Below are 24,535 nucleotides of genomic sequence, written 5' to 3'. Positions count from 1 at the left end.
AAACCCACCCAGAGGGTGGGATCATTGGGGTTCTTTCAAATCAATTGTAACCACATCTTAAAGACACAGATACAATGGACGATGACATCGCCAGTGCAGAATGCTGAGTGCTTCCTGCTCCACTGCCCAATGCCTTTAGTCATTTTGGTGGTACAGTGATGTCATCAAGCTGTTTGGTTTGATCTGCATGATCCGTGCCAGAAGAGCCAAGGCACAATGGGGCCTATAAATAACGAAAGGGGCACAGCGGGATCTGTATGTTACTAAGTGAGCATTGCAGGGCCTATAAATTACTAAGAGGTCACAGCAGGGCTTTTTAATTACTGAGAGGGCACAGCAGAGCCTATTAATTACTCAGTGGGCACAGTGGAGCCTATAAATTACTAAATGAGGGCAAAGGCACCTATAAATTGCTGAGGGGGCACCGCAGGGCTTATAAATTAAGGTTGGAGAGCGGAGCCTAGAAATTACTAAGGGGGAGCACTTTTACTTTGTCGCCCAAGGGCCCACATAAACCTAAAGCTGGCCCTGATTGTAATATTGAAGTGCACTGCCGCTCACAAAATTAGCACACTCATCTCCTGAAATACTCTGTGCTGCCACTGTAGCAATATTCCTCCTCCAAGCAGCACTTATTGTCCTTCCACTTGTATCTATCCCCATTTAGTACCATCACATACAGCCTGCCATTAATAATTCTCAGTGCTGCCGGGTAATCCAGTTCCCTTTCTACCAATTTCTATTATCTCTTCTCACTCCATAATACTTTATTGGTCATCTGACTATACTTATGTGACGCAAGTAATTGGGGTGCTACTTACTACAAGGATAGACGCATATATCCTAATACGAGGGGCTGCTGATAAGTCTTTGGGTTTGTGTTCTTTGTTTGTTTCTATGGTAACGGATGTTACATTCCATGAAAGCCTTATGTGTCTAATGTATGTTTTCAAAATGTTGTGTTTGTAGCTTATGGTAACAGTGATCTCGGCACGCGGGAAAACAAATGGCGGAGTCTAAGGCGATATTCACAGCAAATGAGAGCAGAGGAGTGATACAATTCTTGTTTCTGCAAGGAAAGTCCACGAAGGATATTCATGGTGATATGTGGCAGACATTGGGGGGTCAATGCCCTTCATATTCTACAGTTAAGAACTGGGTTGCCAAATTTAAAAGGGGCCACTTCAGCACCAATGATGAGGAACGTCCTGGACGACCGAGAGAGGTGGTTGTTCCGGAGATCGTCGATTCTCTGCACAACCTCATACTAAAGCTAAAGGAATAGCAGACATCATGGGGATTTCTGGTGAACGTGTTTGTGTCATTATCCATGAAGAAGCTATCTGCACAGTGGGTCTCCAAATGTTTGACAACAGATCAGAAAAGTATGCAAGTGAAAACTTCCCGGTCCATTTGTCAGCGTTTCTGGACTGATAAGAACTTCCTGGATCGGCTGGTCACCATGGATGAGGCCTGGATTTATTTGTATGACTCTGAAACCAAGGAGCAGTCAGAAGAGTGGCGGCACAGTGGTTCTCCTCACCCAAAGAAGGTCAGCCACTAATGTGATGGCGTCTGTGTCCTGGGATAAGGAGGGCGTGCTGCTAGTGGACTACCTTCACAATGGTTCTACCATCAATGCAAGGTATTACATTGAACTTTTGGACCAATTGAAGGCAGCTCTGAAAGCCAAAAGGCGCAGCAAGCTGTCCAAAGGAATCTTGTTCCTGCAAGACAACGCCTCCGCTCACACTGCACAAGCGACCACGGCAAAACTGGTGCAACTAGGCTTCCAGCTGGTTGACCACCCACCTTATTCACCAGATCTAGCTCCCTCTGACTATCATCTGTTTCCAAACCTGAAGAAACACCTCAAGGGTACCAAATTTTACACCATTTCTGATACCATGGCCGCTACAGATGACTGGTTTGAGGCACAACTGAAATCCTTCTTTTTGCAAGGCTTACAGAACTTGGAATACCGATGTAAGAAGTGTGTGGGCATCAGTGGAGAGGATGTGGAAAAAAATGTAAAGTTTCATCTTCCCATCTCGTTTCTTTCTGGGTAAAGCCAAAGACTTATCAGCAGCCCCTCATATAACCTGTGCTGCTTGGGGACCCGACACCTTACACTCTCTGTGTGACCATATCATAGCACTTGTCTGTATTTTTGTAAAGAAACATGGCCGGCCTTAGTTATGTGCAACCTGTTCAGTTGCGCAAGGCACTGGCCACAGGGCTGAGGTAGATCGCTCCCTCTTAGACCCACCAGGCCAGATGTTCTTCCTCTACGCAGCAGTGGCTTGTGGAGCTACATGAATCATCCTCCTTCTGCTCTCTCTCCTCTTATCTGATGTCCAGAGGTGCCACTGTGAAGCCATTGGTGCTCTGCAACACAATCACTTAGTTCTGCTACTGTATTTATGTTATGAGCTTGGTTCTGGTGTTATATTTATTATAAGCTTGGTTCTAGTATTGTAGCTATGTACTGAACTGGTTCCGGTGCTGTATTTATGTTATGAGATTGGTTTTGGTGTTGTATTTATGTACTGAGCTTGGTGATTTTGGTATTCTATTTATTATACTGGTTCTGGTGCTGTGTATTTATACCAAGCTTGATTCTGGTGCTGTATTTTCAGTTTTTACTGTGTCCGGTAAATTTTTCCTTTCTATTGCCCCACGCAGAAACAGTCCTAAGCTCTCGCTCATGACCTGAAGGTTGTGAGTTCAATCCCCGTGTGGTTCAGGTAGCCGGCTCAAGGTTGACTCAGCCTTCCATCCTTCTGAGGTCGATAAAATGAGTGCCCAGCTTGCTGAGGGGTAAAAGATGATTGGGGAAGGCAATGGCAAACCACCCCACAAAAGCAGTCTGCCAAGAAAACGCACAATGTGACTCCATCCTAGGAGTCAATAATGACTTGGTGGTTGCAGCAGGGGACTTGACCTTACCTATTGCCCCAAGATATCCCAGTATGAAATGTTTTGACTGGTGAGAGACGCTCTTTGAATTACAAAGGTGTTTTGTTAAATATGTATTTACAAAATGTTGGATCGAATTGTTAGATCCAAGAAATGAAACCAACCTACATTGGTGTATCTAGAGAGGGTGGAAAGGGATCAGTCACCCCTAGGCTCTAGTACTTGAAGGGGCTAAAGGTCCCTCCACCAAATGGTGCACCAGCACATGGTAGGTGGGGGATCTCTTACATATTTTGCTTTGAGGCCCAATTGGCCTTCAAGTTAGACCCTGTCAGCCTAGAGGCATAAAGTATGTTCTACTTTATAATGTACAAATGTAACAAACATTAGACCTACTTTTAGACCTACGAGCAATGTTTATGGGCTGAAAGTAGGTGACCCGCTGGATCAGGGGATGTAAGTTATCACACTGTAGCAGTCATGTTGACAATTGCTACATCTCTGCAAGGCAGTAAGACGGTGTTAGCACTAGATTATTGTGTACAGTCATTCTAATTATTGATATCTTATTTCCCCCCAGACATTGATAGCCCCACAGTATGAGCTGCTAGTGGAGGCGAAGGACATGGCCGGCTTGGATGTGGGATTAACTGGTACAGCCACGGCCACCATTGTTATTGATGATAAGAATGACCACCCACCAGAATTCACCAAGAAAGAGGTAAGCGCTGGTTTGTCACCTCATTTTCTTCCACATTTTATGTATATTATGTTGTTTTCTTTGATATATACAGTTAAAGGGGTCATTGAAAACCCATTTTTCATACCCCATATTAAGAATATCTGAGTGAACAGAGCGGGGTCCTTTGTTGAGGATTCTCATCTCTCAGCTGCAGTGAAGAGTAGTTATAAAGGTCATGTCTCACTATTAATGACCCATCCAGTCCTGCATTACTCAGACAACCCATTGATTTTGGGTCTCCACTTCAGGATCCTGTCCAGAGCTCAGAGCAACTACAAAGGCTCCTATCTCCCTGGACAACCTGTTCTGTCCTACATTGCCGAAACAATCTACTGTTGTGAATGGACACTGTAATACCTCCTTTCCCCTGTAGAGGTGCTGCAGGGAAATTGAACACATCCAGGTTTCGCACAGATTGCACAGATCACTAGGAATCTCAGCAGAAGAAAAATTACAAAATAAATTCCAGCTCACCAACTGTTGACATTTTTGGGTGTAACCTTTAAGGCATGAGGATTTGAGATGTTGTGATCCCTAATTAGTGATATCAGGTGTAGTGGGCAGAAGTCTATGTTGCTGGCCCCTCCATAAATGTCATGCCGTTTGTAGATGCGCAAAGTTGTCTAGTCATTTGGTTATATGTATTGCACAGTTGCAGCAAGTGAGAGGTTAATGTTTGCATGAGACTGGGAGATGCCTGCAATGTATTAAATTATATTCTGTCATGTGGTCTGTAAGAGATGATAAATATGAGTGTTTTGGGTGTTGTAGGGGGTTAGAGGTAGATCCCCACTTCTTCTGGGTTCCTGAGTAAGAGTGCCAGCCACATGGGGGTACCTTCAACCCTCATTGGGTTAAGAATGGAAGAGAAGGAGAGGTTTTTGAGGATCTATATGCCAGTGGAGGAGTGAGAGCCAGAGGAGAGAGAGCGAGCGTAAGAGTGAAGAGACAAGGTTGAGATCACCGTGCAGAGGTACTGTTTCGTGAGAGTGTTTGTAGAGTGACCCCACCCCTATCCTCCTCTGGGGTATTCCCCTTCCAGGAGCGGTACCTGACAGATAACGCAGGCTTGCAGGACCAGTGTCATTCCTAGTTTTCCTCTCAGACCTTAAGTCTACTGTTTTGCCTGCATGGCCGTTTTGTGCCTTGTACTAAGTTCATATCAAGTGAAGTTTTGTCAGGCCCTGACCATTCCCAAGGACCTGAGGTACATTACACAAGTGTGCAATTTACTGCCGATGGTCATTCTGGTGGATAATGGAATGGTGGCCTCACCCGTGACAACCTTATCTCCTGAGAGATAAGAGATATAGATAGATATCACGAGATGGAGAGATAGATAGATAGATAGATAGATAGATAGATATGACAGAAATATATGAGAGATAGACAGACAGAGAGAGATAGATAGAGAGATATATGATAGATAGATATGAGATAGATAGATATGAGATAGATAGATATGGGATAGATAGATATGAGATAGATAGATATGAGATAGATAGATAGATAGATAGATAGATAGATAGATAGATAGATAGATAGATAGATATGACAGAAATATATGAGAGATAGATAGACAGACAGAGAGAGATAGATAGAGAGATATATGATAGATAGATATGAGATAGATAGATATGGGATAGATAGATATGAGATAGATAGATATGAGATAGATAGATATGAGATAGATAGATATGAGATAGATATGAGATAGATAGATAGATATGAGATAGATAGATAGATAGATATGGGATAGATAGATAGATATGGGATAGATAGATAGATATGGGATAGATAGATATGAGATAGATAGATATGAGATAGATAGATAGATAGATAGATAGATAGATAGATAGATAGATAGATAGATAGATAGATAGATAGATAGATATGACAGAAATATATGAGAGATAGATAGACAGACAGAGAGAGATAGATAGAGAGATATATGATAGATAGATAGATATGGGATAGATAGATAGATATGAGATAGATAGATAGATAGATAGATAGATAGATAGATAGATAGATAGATAGATAGATAGATAGATATGAGATAGATAAATATGAGATACATAGATAGATAGATATGAGATAGATAGATAGATAGATAGATAGATAGATAGATAGATAGATAGATAGATAGATATGGGATAGATAGATATGAGATACATAGATAGATATGAGATACATAGATAGATAGATAGATATGAGATAGATAGATAGATAGATAGATAGATAGATAGATAGATAGATATGAGATAGATAGATAGATAGATAGATAGATAGATAGATAGATAGATATGAGATAGATAGATATGAGATAGATAGATAGATAGAAATATATGAGAGATAGATAGACAGAGAGAGATACATAGAGAGATATATGAGATAGATAGATAGATAGATAGATAGATAGATAGATATGACATAGATAGATAGATATGAGATAGATAAATAGATATGAGATAGATAGATAAATAAATAGATATGAGATAGATAGATAGATAGATATGAGATACTTAGATAGATAGATAGATAGATATGAGATAGATAGATAGATAGATAGATAGGAGATAGATAGATAGATAGATAGGAGATAGATAGATAGGAGATAGATAGATAGATAGATAGATAGATAGATAGATAGATAGATAGATAGATAGATATGAGATACATAGATAGATAGATATGAGATACATAGATAGATAGATAGATAGATAGATAGATATTAGAGAGATAGATGGGTGGATGGATATGAGATAGAGATACATAAGATAGATAAATAGATAATTTTTCAAACAATATACTCTTACACTGAGTAATCCTCCGCCGGCTGCAATGAACACGATCAATGTGGATTAAAGACTGTACAATGTTTCTGTCCTAATACTCACAAGTAACAGTGTGCCCAAGGCGCCACATGTGTAATAACGGGCCTTCAGCATCATCATGTTCCAGATAACTGGATGCTGTTTTCATAGATACAAAGTGACAGCAGCCACATGGGTCCATAAAACCTCCAATTAAAAAAAATACAATAAAAAATCGTCTCGGGCTCGGCGTGGTTGGGATGTGAACATTGTATTATTTTTCTTCCCTGAAAGCTAGACGGAAAGACTTTACTTTGCTCCGGCGAGGTTATGAACTACATAAAAGCAATATTCAATTGTTGAAGACAACCACTTTTCACCAGAGAGAAAATGGTACAAGGCCTTAATAAAGAAATCTGGGCTCGGGAGCTGCCCCGGAGCTGCGGCTCCACACATATGAATCAATGCGCCTGCCGTGGGCTTGACTCAGTATTAATCACCATCGTTTGATTTGTGTAATCTGCTTGGACGGCTCCGTGTGAAGTCTTCGCCTACTGCATGGTTGTTAGTTTTGTTCTTGGGAAGACGGAAAACCTCTTCATTGCAGCAGTTTCCCTGTGTTAAAACTTCAATAGGTCTGGTAGGCCGTCCACCCATGCTTGGACATCTCTTACTGGAGTGATCAGTCAACAGACATCTATGATTTAACTAGGTTTTCCAAGTCTTGCATGATGTCCCGTAAGTGAGGGATCCTCACCTATCAGGAGAACGAGACTCCCATGAACCCATTGTTTCATGCAACCTCACTAACGATGGTTAAGAAAGGGAGAAGAAGACATCTGGTCAACCATGTGCATTTCGGGATAGGTACTGTTTCTCCTTGTTAAGAGCATCAAATAGGCATAGGGAGACTTATAGGGAACGCAATGCTCTTCTAGGAAATTTGGTATGAAAAGCATTTCATATGTCAAGTAAACTGATGTGGAAACACCTTGCAACACACCGGTTTGACTTTTGGCTATCTGAGAAAGTTACACTTGGGAAACTCCGGTTTTCACTGGTAACCCCTCCAAAAGGAATATGGTCTTTGCTGCGGTGTCCCCAAGCCATTACTCATACAGATATCCCAGTAATGTTGCTGCAGACACTGAATGGGCCACGGAGCAGTACCTGATGGTGTGAATAAAAGCTTATCCAGAAACGTAGCCAAGATCTGGATTGGTGGCACAGTAGCAATATGAAGATCCAGGCAGAAGGTCATGGGAGGGAATAAGCAATCACGTAGTTCAGTTTTCAGAGCAGAGGGCAGGGAGCACAGACGTTAGGGTTAAGAATGGAAGAGGAGTGGTTTCTGAGAATCTATATGCCAGTAACCGTGGAGGAGTGAGAGCCGGAGGAATGAGAGAGCGTGAGAGTGGAGAGACAAGGTTTAGATCACCGTGCAGAGGTACTGTTCCGTGAGAGTGTTTGAGAGTGTTTATCCCCCTTGGTGGCACAGTAGCAATATGAAGGTACAGGCAGAAGGTCATTGGAGGGAATAAGCAATCATGTAGTTCAGTTTTCAGAGCAGAGGTCAGGGAGCACAGATGTATCTTTACCTTACATCTTTAGTCATGTTGCAAGGCCTACTGGATGCAAGGACATTGACTCCTATAGAAGCTACCATCCAATAGGTTTTCAGAGCAGAGGTCAGGGAGCACAGATGTCAGGACAGTGAGGAACACAGACCTAAATCACAGGCTTCTCACCCAGACACCCAAGACCCTACTAGGCACTGATGAGGAGCAGAAACACCCAAACACCCAGCTGTCTGTACATGGGTATCTTTACCTTACATCTTTAGTCATGTTGCAAGGACATTGACTCCTATAGAAGCTACCATCCAATAGGTGACATTATAGAGGCATTTTTCCATTTCCCATTTACTTACATGAAGATATTTACTTTTTAGGACTGTAGACAAGCAGGTTAATTACCACCGTCAGAGTTTTAATGGCCACTCAAATTATTGGGGCATACTTACTATTTTTGTTGCAGCATAATTTGGGCGAATTAATATGCAAGTTCAATAATGAAATGCAGCAAAAAACAAATATTTTCATCATAAGCATAGTGTCTCAGAAAGGGACTTAGTTTTGACAAGACTTAAAGCTGTATTCTAGGTTTTTACAATTGATGACCTATCGTCAAGACGGATCATCAATGGTTGAACAGCAGGATTACGCTGCTTGGGATCCCAACCAATCTGTTGATCCTCCACCGCGCTGTCAGTGCAATGAGGCCAAACGTCACCATCGGTGGTCAGTGCTGAAAGTATAATAGAAGGCATCACTCCCGTTGACTTCAATGAGAATGAAGCTGTCTATTGCAGTACCCCTACGGCCCTGAACAATGATGACGACATTCAGCCTCGCTGTACTGACAACGGGCTGGAAGATCAGCTGATCGTCTGGGATCCCAAGTGGTGGACTCCTGTTGATCAACTATTATGCCAATTTGTTAGCACACAATGCTAGTCTAAAGTCTACTATCCAAGAGAGGGTGTAAAGAACATAAAAGAGTCTAACGTGTCAAGATATGAAATTGAGCCTATAGCGTGCACTTCAGTGATAATTTTGGCGCATATTCATACCACCTGGTCTAAGCTAAGCATTCTAAATATTAGATAAGATTAGTAAATGTGCCCCATTAAGGTCTACTACTCAACAATCCGAGACCGGAACATGGGAGGTAGAAGTCAAGGTCAGATATCCCTGAAGAGTATAGACTTGGTGGGGTTTTCTCAGATGGTCCTAGTGACACAACACACACTTCACTCTTTTCAATAGCACTTCTGTGCCGCCTGCTGCAGTTCACAAAACTTGTAATGTTTTTTTAATCGTGTTTCTCGTAGAAACCAAATAGTTCAGCAGATTCGGTGAGACAGCTCATGTATCAGTCTGTGCCATGATGAACAAGCACAGGAGTCTAATAAAGTTATGAACTAGAAATGGTGCGTGGAGAAGAACTCGGAAGCAAAACAATTCCTGGCTTGTCTCCTTACAGCCCTCATCCCTCATAAGTACATAAAACATTGATAAGGGCAGGGACACAAGCCGGGAATGTGCGAGTGGGTGTTTTATGACTCCATGCTCTCCCTCCCTTTTTATATATAGAAATGCATGCATTGCTTTTTATGTGTATTTAATGCTATAAAGACGCAGGGATACACAGTCAGCAGAATTTTGTTAGAAGACTATAATATGATTGCACCTGTTCACCACATGTGGTGATGTTTCTGAAGTTTATTGCTTGATAATGGCTTTTTTTTGGGTTTGCATAGAAAATGTTTAGATCGTACTCAGGATAAAAGTTGTGCAAATTAGATATGAAAAGTTGCCTTCAGGGTACATTGGACTTTGTGAAACTTTTAAAAATACAAAACATGCCCACAGTGAAGAAATACCTACACATCTAATACGCAGTACTGAGCAGAAACTAGAATTTTTCAGCTCTCTCTACCCCTCTCTCAGTAGGAACTCACAGCACAAGCTCTAACATTTATGACAGAATCACATCGAGCCAATCAGATACATCCCAACAACCTCTCTTATGTTTGGTCCCTGGCTGAGGAAAGTCCTTTTTTAGGGTACTTTTAGAGGGGACTGTTGACGCTCCTTTGGTTTTACATAGGATCAATAATTGCTAACTGAATGGAGGCAGAGGAGATCTCTTCCGGTCACCTGCCTCCATTCAGAGTAAAAAAAACTGTCGCTCATAGATGAATGACTACCTGTTTATACGGTTGGAAAGTCGCTTGTTTTTTAGGTGAAAACCAAGCGACTCCAACAAGTGAGCAATTCTCACTCACTTGCCCTGTCGGGTCCCATATTTACACAAGACGATATTCGCTTGTAATCGCTCTTTTGAGCAATCACTCAGGTGACTATCTGCCTGTGTAAAAGTATTCTTAGTTATCACCACATTAAACAATTCTAAGAATAGAAAAAAATGTATGTGACAATCAGAGAGCAAATATGCTTTCTAATTGATAAGGGGGCTGATAACATGAACAAAACTCCATGTTTCTCCCCTCTTCCTCGGGGAAGTGGCATATATAGAAGAGATGTGGCCCCATAGAAAAAACTTAAATGGTCCCCATCATGTTGTCTGGTTTTACCATCCAGCAAAGGAGGGCCTGATGGTTATTTCCTATTCCATGTCCTTCAAAATTATCCTTTTTGGAGAAGGCTTCTGAATACATTCTCACTACCAAATAGCAAAAAAGAAGGTGCAATTAGAGCTAAGGCCCTCTTCCTCTCTGGACCCAATAGTAGCCGCATGGTCCGCCTCTATCGTACGTACATCTTTGCCTTGTAGTCGTCTGAAACTATACAAGGACACGAGGAGACTCCCACCAATCTCAAACCCCACTTCTTTACCTATATGCTATCTAGTTGTCAAGAAAGTTCTTGTACTACCATTTAACCAAGGACGTGCATACCATAGAGGTAGACCAGTAGCTGCTATGGGTTCCTTAAAGAGAGAAGTTTCTCCAGCCTTTCTTGCAATTGGGCCCCAACAACTGCATTGTTAGCAACAATAGTGGTGAGGCATTGGCTTAAAGCTCATGAGAAGTGTGTAGAGGGGTAAATAAATGCCACACCTTTCAGTCCTGGGTGGTATTATTTTTGATGAGCACCTTCTTGCCGTTACAGGCAATGTAAAGTTTTCGAAAGAACTGCTGGAACCCATTTCACCTCATTCGAATTCAGACTGTAGACACTTTAATATGGACCTCTGCAGTGAGCAGACACAGCTCATACCGCGGGTTATTGCGTCTGACATATCCTTGAGCTCTACGGGAAGAATATACAGAAGGAACCTTATTTTAAGTATAGTCATGATTTCCTGGCTGTTTGCTTTGCATATGATGACTTGTATCTTGTAATAAATAAGAATGAAGATCAGTGGAATATGTAGTGAGACAACAGGCAGGAAAGTGTTATTGATGGAGCAGACAGCATGTGATGTTGTAGTAGCAAACACATCTGAAGGAAACCTGACCCTGTCGGAGAATGAAAAGTCTCCTGTACATCAAACGCCTCAGTATTCCCCACAGGGACTGCACAGCCATGGAAGAAAACACAATCCCGTAGAGATCCTATTAACAAATGGCGGCTTCTAGAGTCGGACTTGTTGGGGGATGGCAATGTGACATTGACAAGAAGCTGTCTCTATTTTCTTCCTACGTACAGTACTGCTTGCTGGTGAGAAGACTACCAGATACGATATGGACAATGGTGTGTCTTTAGCCTAGGATTGGGTTGGACTGTTGCAAAAACTGAAACTCCCAACATGTCCTGATAGCCTGCAGCAAGATGTCTATTAGCACGTTGGGGTAGACCAAAAACAGCTTTTGCATTAAAGGAGTTGTCCAGTTGCAAAACAATTATGGCCCTTCTATAGTAGAACAGGGGAATTTTGCCACCTCAGACTCCGGCCAATCCACTGTTTGCCGGGCCTGTGTAATCGCACATAAAACTGATTTCTGCAGGAAGCAGACAGCTCAATTTTCTCTGCAGTGGCCAGGCTTGGTATTACAGGCAAAGTTCTCATTGAAGTGCATGGGAGCTGTACCTGTAATACCAATCTTGGCCACTGCAGAGAGAACAGAGCTGTCTGCTTCCTGCAGAAATCAGCTTCATGCACATTTTATTAACAAGAACTAAATTAACCCACAGTTCTCAGTCATAGAGTCCAAAGAAGATCATTCAGTTTCAAAAGCTTACTTGAGACTGAGAATGCGAGGGCAGCAGATATTGGGCCTTCTCAGTGGTGAAGGTTGAGTGCCAGTCTTGAGCTCTTCAATGTTTGTAGAATGTCCAGCTGTTCAGGAATCATGGACAGGACACCAGGCCGTGATGCAATGTGATGACCATAGGGCCTGGTACAGATTCCCTTCAGTAATGTATGGCTTCTGGCGGGAAAAAGGGCCCCTTAATATGGAGCCTCTTCTTTATATATGGATCTCGGCGTCTACACACTCATGTGACCAGCAGAAACCTGTCAGAAAACAAACAATAGAACCTAATTTAAGATTAAAGGACAGAAATAACAAAGCACTAACAGCAACGATTGGCCAATTGACATCAGGTGAGTCTTGCAGACAAAAGGGCTGAGCGTCCACTGTTTACTGGATCGGCAAAGTAATTTGGGGGAGGGGGGGGACAAAGGGTTACCCCCTTATATACTGATAGCTCTACTCAAAGTCTTTGGACCTCAGAATTCATACTCGGGGTAGTTGGACCAATTCCTAAGCTCTTCACCAATGAGGAAGCATTAGAGGTCAGTATAGAGTGAAGCCCAATCTTTGACCAGAGACTTTTATTTCTAATGGACAAGAAAATAATGGAGAATCTGCACTTTTTGCCCCTCCTACATACATAAAACTTGGTGATACAACAAAAACATGGAAAACCTGGACTAGTTTTCCTTGAACAAAAGAATATTTTACACCGTTGTGTTGAAATATCTGCGTATATTAAAGGGGTTATATAGGGAGGGGAAATACTTGCCCAATTCAGTCCCGTCCAGTGGTGTCAACCCCTCCACTTACGGCAAGTTCTGACCCTGCGTTATGTGGTTTAGGGGGTTTGTTGATTCACTTACATCCATAACTAAGCCAGATCCCTTTTCTATAAGGGTCAATGCATAGACACCTCACCAATATCCCCCAGTGTTAGAACCAGACTAAAAGTGGAGATGCAAACATCACTGGACTGGATCAGGTCAACCTCTTCCCGTGAAGATCCTTTTTAAAGGAGGTTTTTAGGTAGGTACTATTGAGAACCCATCCTCAGGATAGGTCATTAGTAGTTGATCTTCTGGGGCGAGCCATTTGGGATCCAGCCCAATAAGCCTAACTGGGCACTTGCTGTTAGCGCCATGTCACAGGGTATGGAGCTTTGACCACTGTGTAGTGGCCGGCACTGGTTATCACCAGTGGCAGCCACTACAGAGGGATCGCAGCTTTCTGTTTCCCCTCCTACCCTGTGAGTTGTAGCACTGCCAGCAGGGGCCTGATCAGCTGATTGGCCGGGGTCCCGAGCAGTGGACCCCAGCTGACAAACTATTGATTACCCACTTGAATAGGTCATCAATGGTATTTCCCCAGAGAGCATTATTACATTTATTTTATTGTCAAAATTTTTGACTTGTGTTAGTCTTCTCCCACTGCCTCACTGGCTGCCCAATTTTTGGAACAGAAGAAGGCAACATGTGCAGAACCTCTTGGGATAGCAGTGCTGCCATTGTATCTTCTGCCCGATGAAGCGTGGCATTTAATCACTCTGCAGCAGAAGACAGAAAAAAACAACTCAATTAGAATGTATGTCAGCCTGAATGGAGGGCAGAACGGGGGTCAAATGTCTGAAAGTCAGAGCCAGGTACCCAGCACCCCTAGTAGAAGTCTATAACCACCGTTCTTGAGTGTTCATGCCCTTACAACCCTGCCATTGGGTAAACCTTACTACCTGAACTCTATAGTCACCGCACTAATTGCCAGAACAAATTGGATTTTACAATTATGGCAAAGGTCACAGCACTGAGATATCTAATACATGCCAAATGGAAAGTTCATTCCTTAGTTCAGTAGTTACATGTGGTGCTTCCTGTCCTCACCCTGCACTTCTTGTAAGGGATCTCTTCATTCTCAGGAGAATTCTCAAATATTTCTATTTCTAATATGTCTATTGTTTGATTCATCAGGAAGTCAACATATACATACTGTATATAGATATTACCAAAGGTTAAATAAATGAAATAAAATGTTTTAACTACTATTGAATTGTAAATACATTGTATTACTTATCCTGTACTGCTCCTGAGTTACATCCTGTATTATACTCCAGAGCTGCACTCACTATTCTGCTGGTGGAGTCACTGTGTACATACATTACTTATCCTATACTGATCCTGAGTTACATGCTGTATTATACTCCAGAGCTGCACTCACTATTCTGCTGGTGGAGTCACTGTAGATACATTACTTATCCTGTACTGATCCTGAGTTACATCCTGTATTATCCTCCAGAGCTGCACTCACTGTTCTGCTGGTGGAGTCACTGTGTACACACATTACTTATCCTGTACTGCTCCTGAGTTACATCCTGTATTATACTCCAGAGCTGCACTCACTGTTCTGCTGGTGGAGTCACTGTATACATACATTACTTATCCTGTATTATACTCCAGAGCTGCACTCACTGTTTTGCTGGTGGAGTCACTGTGTACATACATTACTTATCCTGTACTGATCCTGAGTTACATCCTGTATTAAACTCCAGAGCTGCACTCACTATTCTGCTGGTGGAGTCACTGTGTACATACATTACTTATCCTGTACTGATCCCGAGTTACATCCTGTATTATACTCCAGAGCTGCACTCACTATTCTGCTGGTGGAGTCACTGTATACATACATTACTTATCCTGTACTGCTCCTGAGTTACATCCTGTATTATACTCCAGAGCTGCACTCACTGTTCTGCTGGTGGAGTCACTGTATACATACATTACTTATCCTGTATTATACTCCAGAGCTGCACTCACTGTTTTGCTGGTGGAGTCACTGTGTACATACATTACTTATCCTGTACTGATCCTGAGTTCCATCCTGTATTATACTCCAGAGCTGCACTCACTATTCTGCTGGTAGAGTCACTGTGTACATACATTACTTATCCTGTACTGATCCCGAGTTACATCCTGTATTATATTTCAGAGCTGCACTCACTATTCTGCTGGTGGAGTCACTGTGTACATACATTACTTATCCTGTACTGATCCCGAGTTACATCCTGTATTATACTCCAGAGCTGCACTCACTATTCTGCTGGTGCAGTCACTGTGTACATACATTACTTATCCTGTACTGATCCTGAGTTACATCCTGTATTATACTCCAGAGCTGCACTCACTATTCTGCTGCTGGGGTCGCTGTGTACATATATTACTTATCCTGTACTGATCCTGAGTTTCATCCTGTATTATACTCCAGAGCTGCACTCACTAGACTGCTGCTAGAGTAAATGTGTTCATTCATTACTTATCCTGTTACATACTGTATTATCCTCCAGAGCTGAGCTTCCTATTCTGCAGATAAAATCACAGAGGTGAGAAAAACAACAAAAACATAATTCACTGAAAAAGACAAAAATGCAATACTTGCAAAGCAGGCACAATCGCCGCAGAGCAGAAAATGTCACTATAGGCACGATCGCCATAGGGCAGGCACAAGCGCTGTAGGGCAGGTGCAACCGCCGTAAACCCTAAAGTTATGCAGTCAGCCAGACTATGATATGGAGGAGCAACTTGTCACCACCCACACCTTTGGCTGACATCTTTGGTATCGTTCAAATGAACAGGCTATGTTTGTATGCAGTCGCTCCTCCCCAAACTGGGCTGGGTTGAGTGGGTGGCTGCATATTAGTCTGCAATGAACAAGTTGCTCCTCCACAGGGGCGTAACTATAGAGAGTGCAGGGGATGCGGTTGCACCCGAGCCCAGGAGCCTTAGGGGGCCCATAAGGCCTCTCTTCTCCATATAGGGAGCCCAGTACTATGAATAGAGCATTATAGTTGGGGGCCCTGTTACAGGTTTTACATTGGGGCCCAGAAGCTTCAAGTTATGTCTCTGTGCAGCATGGATTAGGTATGGGTACGGGTACAGATACAGATAGAGGGGGGCCCCAGCTCATGTTTTGCATCAGGGCCCCTGAGCCTTTAGTTACGCCCCTGCTCCTCCATATCATAGTCTGGCTGACTACATACCTTTAGGGCTTATGGTGGTTGCGCCTGCCCTACGGCGATTGTGCCTGCTTTGCAGATTACCAGGTATTGCATTTTTGTCTTTTTCGGTGAATGCTATTCTGCAGGTAAACTCCCAGATTTTACCCCAACCACCAGATGTACGTAGCTGTAGACTAAAACTCCCGTTGAATATGAATTGGAAGAAAACTGTAGCCGAGCATTCGAGAACCCGCATTGTACTGCAAGTCAAAAGGGAAAAATCTATTTTACCCTCTGACCGCCATAAAGCGCCGCCGTTCAATTTGTGTTAGCAACACGGTGTCAGACACGAGAGACGTAGCGCGAGTCTCAGCGCCCGCAGGACCTGCTCCCTAGATAGAATTCATTTCCCTGGCTATTAATTTCTTCCCACTCGTTTACTGCAAAATTTTGTTCTGCATCAGTAACTGATTTCCTGTAGAACGCCGGTGACTCAGCGCCACATTTCCACACTGAGGCACCTGACGAAATGGAGATAATTGCTTTCCTTAGATAATGATTAAAAGGAAATAAATGAGACTGATGATGTTCATTGTGGAGAGTTGTTGATATAATAAGCGCACTGTTTTCATAAGTGGCAATGAAGACAATGATGAGAAACAATGGGCTTTTAAGTGGAAACGTCGGCAGGGTGGTAATTTACACTTTAGCATTACAAGAAATATACATATTCTAATAACTTTTTGTATCGAAGTAGCAAGCAAAAACATCTTGCAGCGCTGCAGGGCTCTCCATCCACCACTATAAACACTTGGCTCCTTGACAGAGCCAAATGGCGCTGCCGCCTGCGAGACATTCTGATCCCTATTTCGAGGGACCCCCAGATGGGGGGCGAATAATAGAACATGCAAGCAAGCGAACTCACCCTTATAGTTAGGAGTGTTCACTCCTGCAAAGATTCCCTCGAAGAGTGGCCAGGTGACTGAATGAAGCAGCACTTGTTGCGACAAGCATTATCCCTCGAAGTAGCGGAAATTAGCGGTATCATCACATGGCACCAGGGGCGTAGCTATAGGGGATGCGGTTGCACCCGGGCCCAGGAGACTTAGGGGGCCCATAAGGTCTCTCTTCTCCATATGGGGAGCCCAGTATTATGAATAAAGCATTATAGTTGGGGGCCCTGTTACAGGTTTTTATTGGGGCCCAGAAGCTTCAAGTTACACCTCTGCGTGGCACTTTAAGGGCGAACGGTCCCTCGAGACTTTTATGTATTCCCTGTGGCGTACGCCATGATGTATTTCCGATCGTTCGATCCAGCCAATAGGGGTGTGTTAAAAACCCGCTTTTGTTCTGCTGGCAGCCTATTGCAGAATGTTTCATGGCACACAAAACAAAATCCTGCCAATCACCGCTGCCCTCGAATCTGCGAACGACTGGACGATGGTTGTTTAGATGGAACGGAATTCAAACAGCAATCGATAATTGTTATGCCTGCGGAAAATGGACGATGAGCGAACGAATAATCGTTCATCATTTGGTTGTTCACCATGTTCGCACTGCTGTCATTTTTGCTTGTTTTAACGATTTTTTGAACAATAATCGTTCTGTGTAAAAGGGCTTATGGCTCAATGCAAATGGCGCTGCAAGGCTGTCTGGTTTGCAGTATATAACCAGCACTGGATATGATGATGTATGCCAGCCAATGGCTTGAATTTTGGATGGATACATAGGTTATTATTACCTTACAATTTTGGTAAAATTTGATTAGGGGTATTTTTGGTCCAGCCTGATTGAGATTATGTCTTTGGAACTTTTATGGTTCACTTTTCCATCGAATGTTAGAATATATGCTGAATGGTCAGTTTATAGCGACCCCCACCCCACCCCACACCCGTCTGGTAGGATAATGGACCTCTTTTGGCTTTCAGAACCACAGTAATTCATTGTGGCGTCCATCCGCAGGTAGGTATCAGAAGATCCAAGCTGTGCCAAGAAAACATTCCCCACACCATTATTCTGCCTCCACCAGCCTAAACTGTTGACACCTAACAGGAAGGGGTCATCGATTCATGCTGCTTGCACCAAATTCTGACCTCCCATCAGCACGGGGCAATAGAAATCTGGATTCATCTGACCAGGAGATGTTTTTCCACTGACCAGTGATGTAATTTTTTGCGCTCTCTTCCCCCCCCCCCCCCCCCCCTAGAGTCTCGCCTTTCTGTTTCTTTAAGACTGCAATAGCTCTAGAACTGGTCGTCTACTGTTATAACCCATCCGTGCTAAGGAACAGCGAGTTGTGCAAGTTAGTTTGGAGCACCAGCGTTGTACTCTGCTACAATTTGCTTGACTGTGCAATGCTTGTTAGTCAGAACAATTCCTGACTTTCTCCTCTGACCCCATTTGGTGACAAGTTATTCCCGTCCATAGACTCCCCTTTCACTGGATGTTCTTCCTCTCCATACTGCTGCACCAGAAAGCTCTTGACTGCCATCGGGAAACATCTTGCAAAGGCCCGGTCCCAAACCTCACCTGGAATTCTGCAGTGCGTTGGCACATTGTTACAGAAGGACCACATCCTCTTTCTTGCCTAACATGGAATTGTATTTAACGGGGCGTTTAGCAAAGAGAATACCAGTAGCACTTTTTGTTACTTCATTCTTCCAACACTGGGTTGGCAGTTTTTGTCCCCATCTGCCTTTGACCTCATCACCGGCTCAGGCCAACAGTACTTGGTATGATTCTCAGAAACACCACTTGGTTCACCGACACTCGGTCACTTGACTTAACGGCAGCCTGTAGGAATATAGCTTTCCCTTCTGCCCCACCAATCTCTGATGTCATTAACACAGACCTCCATACCCCCCCCCCCCCGAGTTTTATCTGCTATGGGGTTGCTAGCTGATGGAGGTACCACCCCGCTGCATCATTACACCAATTCACCCAACTTCTGAAAACCCAGAATTTAAAGAAACAATTAGTCAAGAGAAACCAAACATTTCCAGTATGAGAAATAGTCTACATGTTAACATAAATCTGCCATTGCTGCAGTCCTCAACACACAAATGAAAGACCTTATCAAGGTAATACAATGTCGACATCCCCACCACTTTACACAGAACCCAATAAACCTTGAGCACATGGTATCCTGTAGTAAAATAATAAAACAATTACAGGGCCTACCAAAACCCTTCTACATGAGTTCTTACCTACCTTTTATTGCCAAGTTAATGGCTGGTATCACAGGTGGAAGGATGTATTCTTACAAGGAGTGTAGTCAATGGTTAGCAGTGAGCTTTAGATCAGGTAATGTGAGATAGTTTCGTATATCTTCCATATACTTGTGTGGACCATCTCCACTTCATCTGAAGTCATCCTTGACATTCATGGATTGTAAGCAGCAGTCAAAAATCAACTTGAAGACTGTCCCAGCCAGTTGGTTTATCATGAGGGATGTAAAAAATAAATCTTGTTATTTGTATAACTTCAACTTATTCCGCAGCGCTTTCACATAATTTATTTATTACCCCCCAGCAAGCTGGGTACTTATTTTGCCCACCTCGGAAGGATTTAGTCAACTTTGAGACCCATGTGTCTTGCGTGCAAGAGCTAAAAGAGCTCGACAAAGCTAAATGCATAAATTACCATACATGGTTGCTGATTATGATTGCTGGAGGTCTTTTGGACCCATTGCTGTAATTTGTGACAGATTACGAGATACCGGTCTACTGAAAACCCCCACCTGACTCACAAAACATCACTGCACGACCAGACAAAGGGCGTTGGGCCCAATTTGCTTCAAATCAGTTGTGAATACTGTGGTTTATTTGAGCAGGTCTGAACAGTTTTACAACCAGCTAACACCGGAAAAAAGAATATATTGCTTTTCCCCCTAAGACTAGGCAACATGCCACACCTCCTCCGACTCACTGGAACTGTTTATGGAAAAGCCAACTGTGAGCAAGGGGTTATGGCTGCCACGTTCCCTGGACTTATCCACATGCAATATGAAATTTAAAGCAGAAAGTGCATGCCAATAATTCATATACTCTGGATGAACTCAAGGAAAACATCACAAACACTATCCGCAACATCACCGTTGAAGAGCTGCAGGCAGTATCAGCCAACATGTTGTAATATTCCCAGGGGTACATAGAAGTGAACCGGGACCACCTCCAGCAACTGTTGTAACATGTGGATAAATCAATAAAGCTTTGGAAAAAAACAACTTATCTTCCAGTATTGTCGGAATTGGGCTATTTTCCCTTGGCCAACCTGTAGTTTTAGAATACCTGGAGAGCTGGAGGTTCAAGCTCATTTCCATATGAGTATGTCTTTGTGTTTGAAGAAGGGAAATTAGATTCTGGAGGCCGCTACTAAGGATCATGGATTGATGTGAGCTGTAAAAACGTTGGCTCGACAAAAATATAATAAATCAAATAAATCAATACATAAAATACCAACTCGAGACCCCAAATGTCTCCTGAAAGGGCGAAGAAAAGGAAACATCTCTGTAAATATCATCTATTATCCCGTTCCCTCTGGTTTCATAAAAATTACCTAACTGAGATGCGCTGACTAGTTGCATTCGTCATGGGGCATTTCACTTTATTTAGATTACACTTTTCTAATTTGCCCTCAGAGATCTCATTATGCAAGACATTTCTCGTCTGCTTTCAGGAAAACCATTCGGAAGACGGTTCTTCTCCGTGTCCTTCTTGTTTTGTTGCATGAAACGCTAAAAGATTAATGGAGTTGAGGACTAGAACGGAGCTTTCATCACGGCGACAGGTGGTCTACGTGTCGATACAGCGGGAAATCATTCTCTTATCTGGCCCTTTAGCCCTTACGCTTCTGCAGGACTGGATGTAAAAGCAGCATCCCCAACATATATTTTCTCAGAATTGGTTTGCTAATTCATAGAAGGTAAATCATAAATGTCTTCACTTGACTGCCACATCCCACCAGTGGGCCGTAATTATTCTACGGTACATTACTCTTCCACTGCTCTCGGCTTCGACAAAGGTTTTCTGATTGTACCAGGTGGGAGATTAGTAGATAATGCTGCATTTAAATATTTCCTTTTAATAAAGGAGCTCTCGGTACAGAGAAGACAAATTTCTTTTGTAGACCACATCATGCTGGTAATAAGAAAAGATGGATTCATACCGCTGAAGAAAGAGGGGTGGAAATCATCAGTTTTTCTTAGGAATACTACTTCACAAATAGCTAGTTTTTAACATTATTTTACAGTTCACAAACTGGTACAATCTGCATAGCAATTTGTGTAAACTGTTACTGCAGTTTGTATTATACTCCAGAGCTGCATTCACAATGCTGCAGATTTTTAGTTACAGACAACCATCAATACTGTTGTCAGACACAACCTAAGGCCTCATGTCCACGGGGAAAATCAGGCCGGCTACGGATTCTCCATGGAGAATCCGTAGCGGGTCCCTCCTGCCCCGCGGACATGAGCGCTGAAAATAAGAATAAACTTACCCGCAGCGGACCGGGCAGGTCTTCTCTTCTTCATGGCCGGATCTTCTTTCTTCGGCCGGCGGATGTGCTCGGCACGCCGGCCGCGTGCATGCGCCGGGCACATCCACCGGGCCGAAGAAAGAAGATCCGACCATGAAGAAGAGAAGACCTGCCCGGTCCGCTGCGGGTAAGTTATTCTGATTTTTGGTCTTTCGCTGATCCGGACGGCTTCCATAGGCTTCAATAGAAGCCTGCGGGAGCCGTCCCCACGGGAGACCCGCACGAAAATGGAGCATGTCCATTTTTTTCATGCTCCATTTTTTTTAATTCACTTTTATTGACCATCCGCGGGTATTTATCTACCCGCGGGTGGTCAATGCATCCCTATGCCGCGTGTGGGTGATCCGCTGCGTATTTAAAATCATATTTTGCCCGTGGACATGAGGCCTAAGAGTAGCGATGAAGGTACTTTTACAAAGTTTGGTTTGGCTGTTTTCCTGAACTTTTGCAAAAAGTTTCGGTTCGATCCGAATTAGTTCTAACTGAATCAGAAGTTCACCAAAAACCACCAAGTTGGTGCATAACACTGTCTAAGAGCCATAAAAGCCATGTATAACATTCTTAGGGCATTATAGAGGGCTTTTATTAGCCTTGTGTGGTGCAGAAATGCAGTCTTAAGCTCTCGCTCACAACCTGGAGGTTGTGAGTCCAATCTCCACATGGCTCAGGTAGCCGGCTTAAGGTTGACTCAGCCTTTCATCCTTCCAAAGTTGGGAAAATGAGTACCCAGCTTTATGGGGTGCAGAGTCAGAGCTAAAGACTCATGGGCCAGGGTGCTAAAGTTTATCTTGGGGCCTCCAACTTTTCTTAATCACTTAGCGCAAAGGCGTAACCTGAAGCTCCTGGGCCCCAACTATAATGCTTTATTCATAGTCCTGGGCTTCCTGTATGGAGAAGAGAGGCCTTATGAGCCCCCATAAGGCTCCTGGGCCCGGGTGCAACCGCATCCCCTATAGTTACGCCAGTGGTGGCGGGTAATAAATAAATTATCTGAATGCATTGTGGAATAGGTTGGTGCTCTACAAATAACAAGATTTATTTATTGTATTTTTATAGCTCTTAAACATACTGTATTGTGGGTTGCTTGTCCTTTAAGAGCCGGTGAGGAGCAGAGTTGTGACGCTTGGTTAGCCAAAAAGTATCATGAGATCAGGAGGAATTGATATAAGCAGGAGAGTTTTGCAAGCAGGAACAGTCAGTCAGGAGTCTAGTATAAGTTGGAATGCTGGTCTTCTGGACACTGTAGGAAGGTACGCTGTAATCGAAAGTGCAGGATATTGCGCTTGCTTTCCTATTGTCTTATTGGAGGTATGGCTGACCAATCCTAGAGTACTGTCCCATTGTCGGCAGCACATTATTGTCTAGAATGTCAGGGTACACCTCCATGATCATGGTTCTTGTCACTACAACCAACAGAGCAAGACCATGCCACGTAACACATCCCTAGACCATAACAGAACCTCTGCCGTACCTACCTGTTGGCACAACATACTCAGGCAAAAGGTGTTCCCCGGGTGTCCTCCATACTTGGGTATATCCATCTGATGTGAAGATAAAGTAGCGTGATTCATCACTCCATAGAACGTTCTTCTATTGCTCAACCGTTTGATATTGACGCTCCTTCCACCATTGTAGCTTGGCCGATGCATTCATGATGGATGACTCGTGCGCAGCGGTATAACCCGTATATCCAATAGTGTGCAGTTCCCTTCACAAACAATGGCTGACATTTCCAAGCATCTGCATCTTATGTAGCACAGTTTAGGACACATGACACGCTAATAAGACACGATTCTTTCTAGTGATAGGGGGGTCCAAATACTTTGGGTAGGATAGTGTATTATAGGACTCCAATAGAGGTGTATGGGGTCCCTAGTGTACCTCTGTATGCCTCCAATTTAATATATGTTGCCTATATAAATATGCCACCATTGGACTCATGTATGGAGGTATTGCCCACTAGAAGCCCATGGAGGTTGTGCAGCTCCATACTAGAGTCCTTTAGGGATATATAGAAAGATGTTCAAAAAGACCTCTGACCTTTTGAGGAAAAAAAGCTACATTTTCTTATAGATTTTGAGCTAGATTCCCTGATCCCTCTGACAAGCTACTTCGAGAGCCTTTTGTTTTGTAAGTAAATCTCAGAATTAATTTTTTTTCTCGTTAAATAAGTATCCACTTGGGGTTTGTGTCTGTACAAAAATCAATTAATTCTGAGACACGTTTAATTAGTTATTTTAAACCCTGATGGAACCTTTCAGTCTTCATGTCTTTTCCTGAGTGCAAAGTGCAAATGAAACTTTCTCGGGGCTGACAGATAATTATCAAAAAAGTTTCCATCATTGTAAATATTCGAGCGTAGGTAATGAAGTTGGCCCAAGCTGAATTGTTTTGTTCACTTGTTAACAAGTAGTGCGACCATTTCCCAATCATTCATCCTACTGACAGGCCAATAATGGGACTGACCACGCCATGCGTCCGTATTGCTCTAAATCTATACAAAGATCTGATTAATACAGCAGCTAGAATTGATGCTCGTCAGATTGTGAGGGGGATGCTGTCTGACAACCCCATATGAAAGGCTGCAAATGTTAGTTGGCGAATCCCCAGAAACCAGTCTGTTTCATAAGAATGTTCTATCCAATCCTGCCATGCTGTTCACTGTCTTAGCTGGCACTAGTAATCAGATTTTTGTAACAGTGTACTTAAATGAACACCAACAGCTATATAATATTGGAATATTGTTAAAA

At 43.0% G+C, this 24,535-nt stretch overlaps 1 protein-coding gene across 2 annotated transcripts in view; it reads left to right on the top strand.

The window, feature by feature from the left end:
- CDH13 (cadherin 13) overlaps nt 1-24,535 on the top strand; it is a 691,633-nt gene that overhangs the window by 532,234 nt on the left and 134,864 nt on the right. For both annotated transcript variants that reach the window (XM_066583672.1, XM_066583671.1), the window contains exon 8: nt 3,500-3,640. In XM_066583672.1, the coding sequence (XP_066439769.1) occupies nt 3,500-3,640 (141 nt within the window). The remainder of the gene's footprint in view (nt 1-3,499; nt 3,641-24,535) is intronic.

Source organism: Eleutherodactylus coqui, chromosome 11 (assembly GCF_035609145.1).
Source record: "Eleutherodactylus coqui strain aEleCoq1 chromosome 11, aEleCoq1.hap1, whole genome shotgun sequence".
Lineage (NCBI taxonomy): Eukaryota > Metazoa > Chordata > Amphibia > Anura > Eleutherodactylidae > Eleutherodactylus > Eleutherodactylus coqui.
Note: the sequence above shows the minus strand (reverse complement) of the source record. Positions and strands in the feature narration are given on the sequence as shown.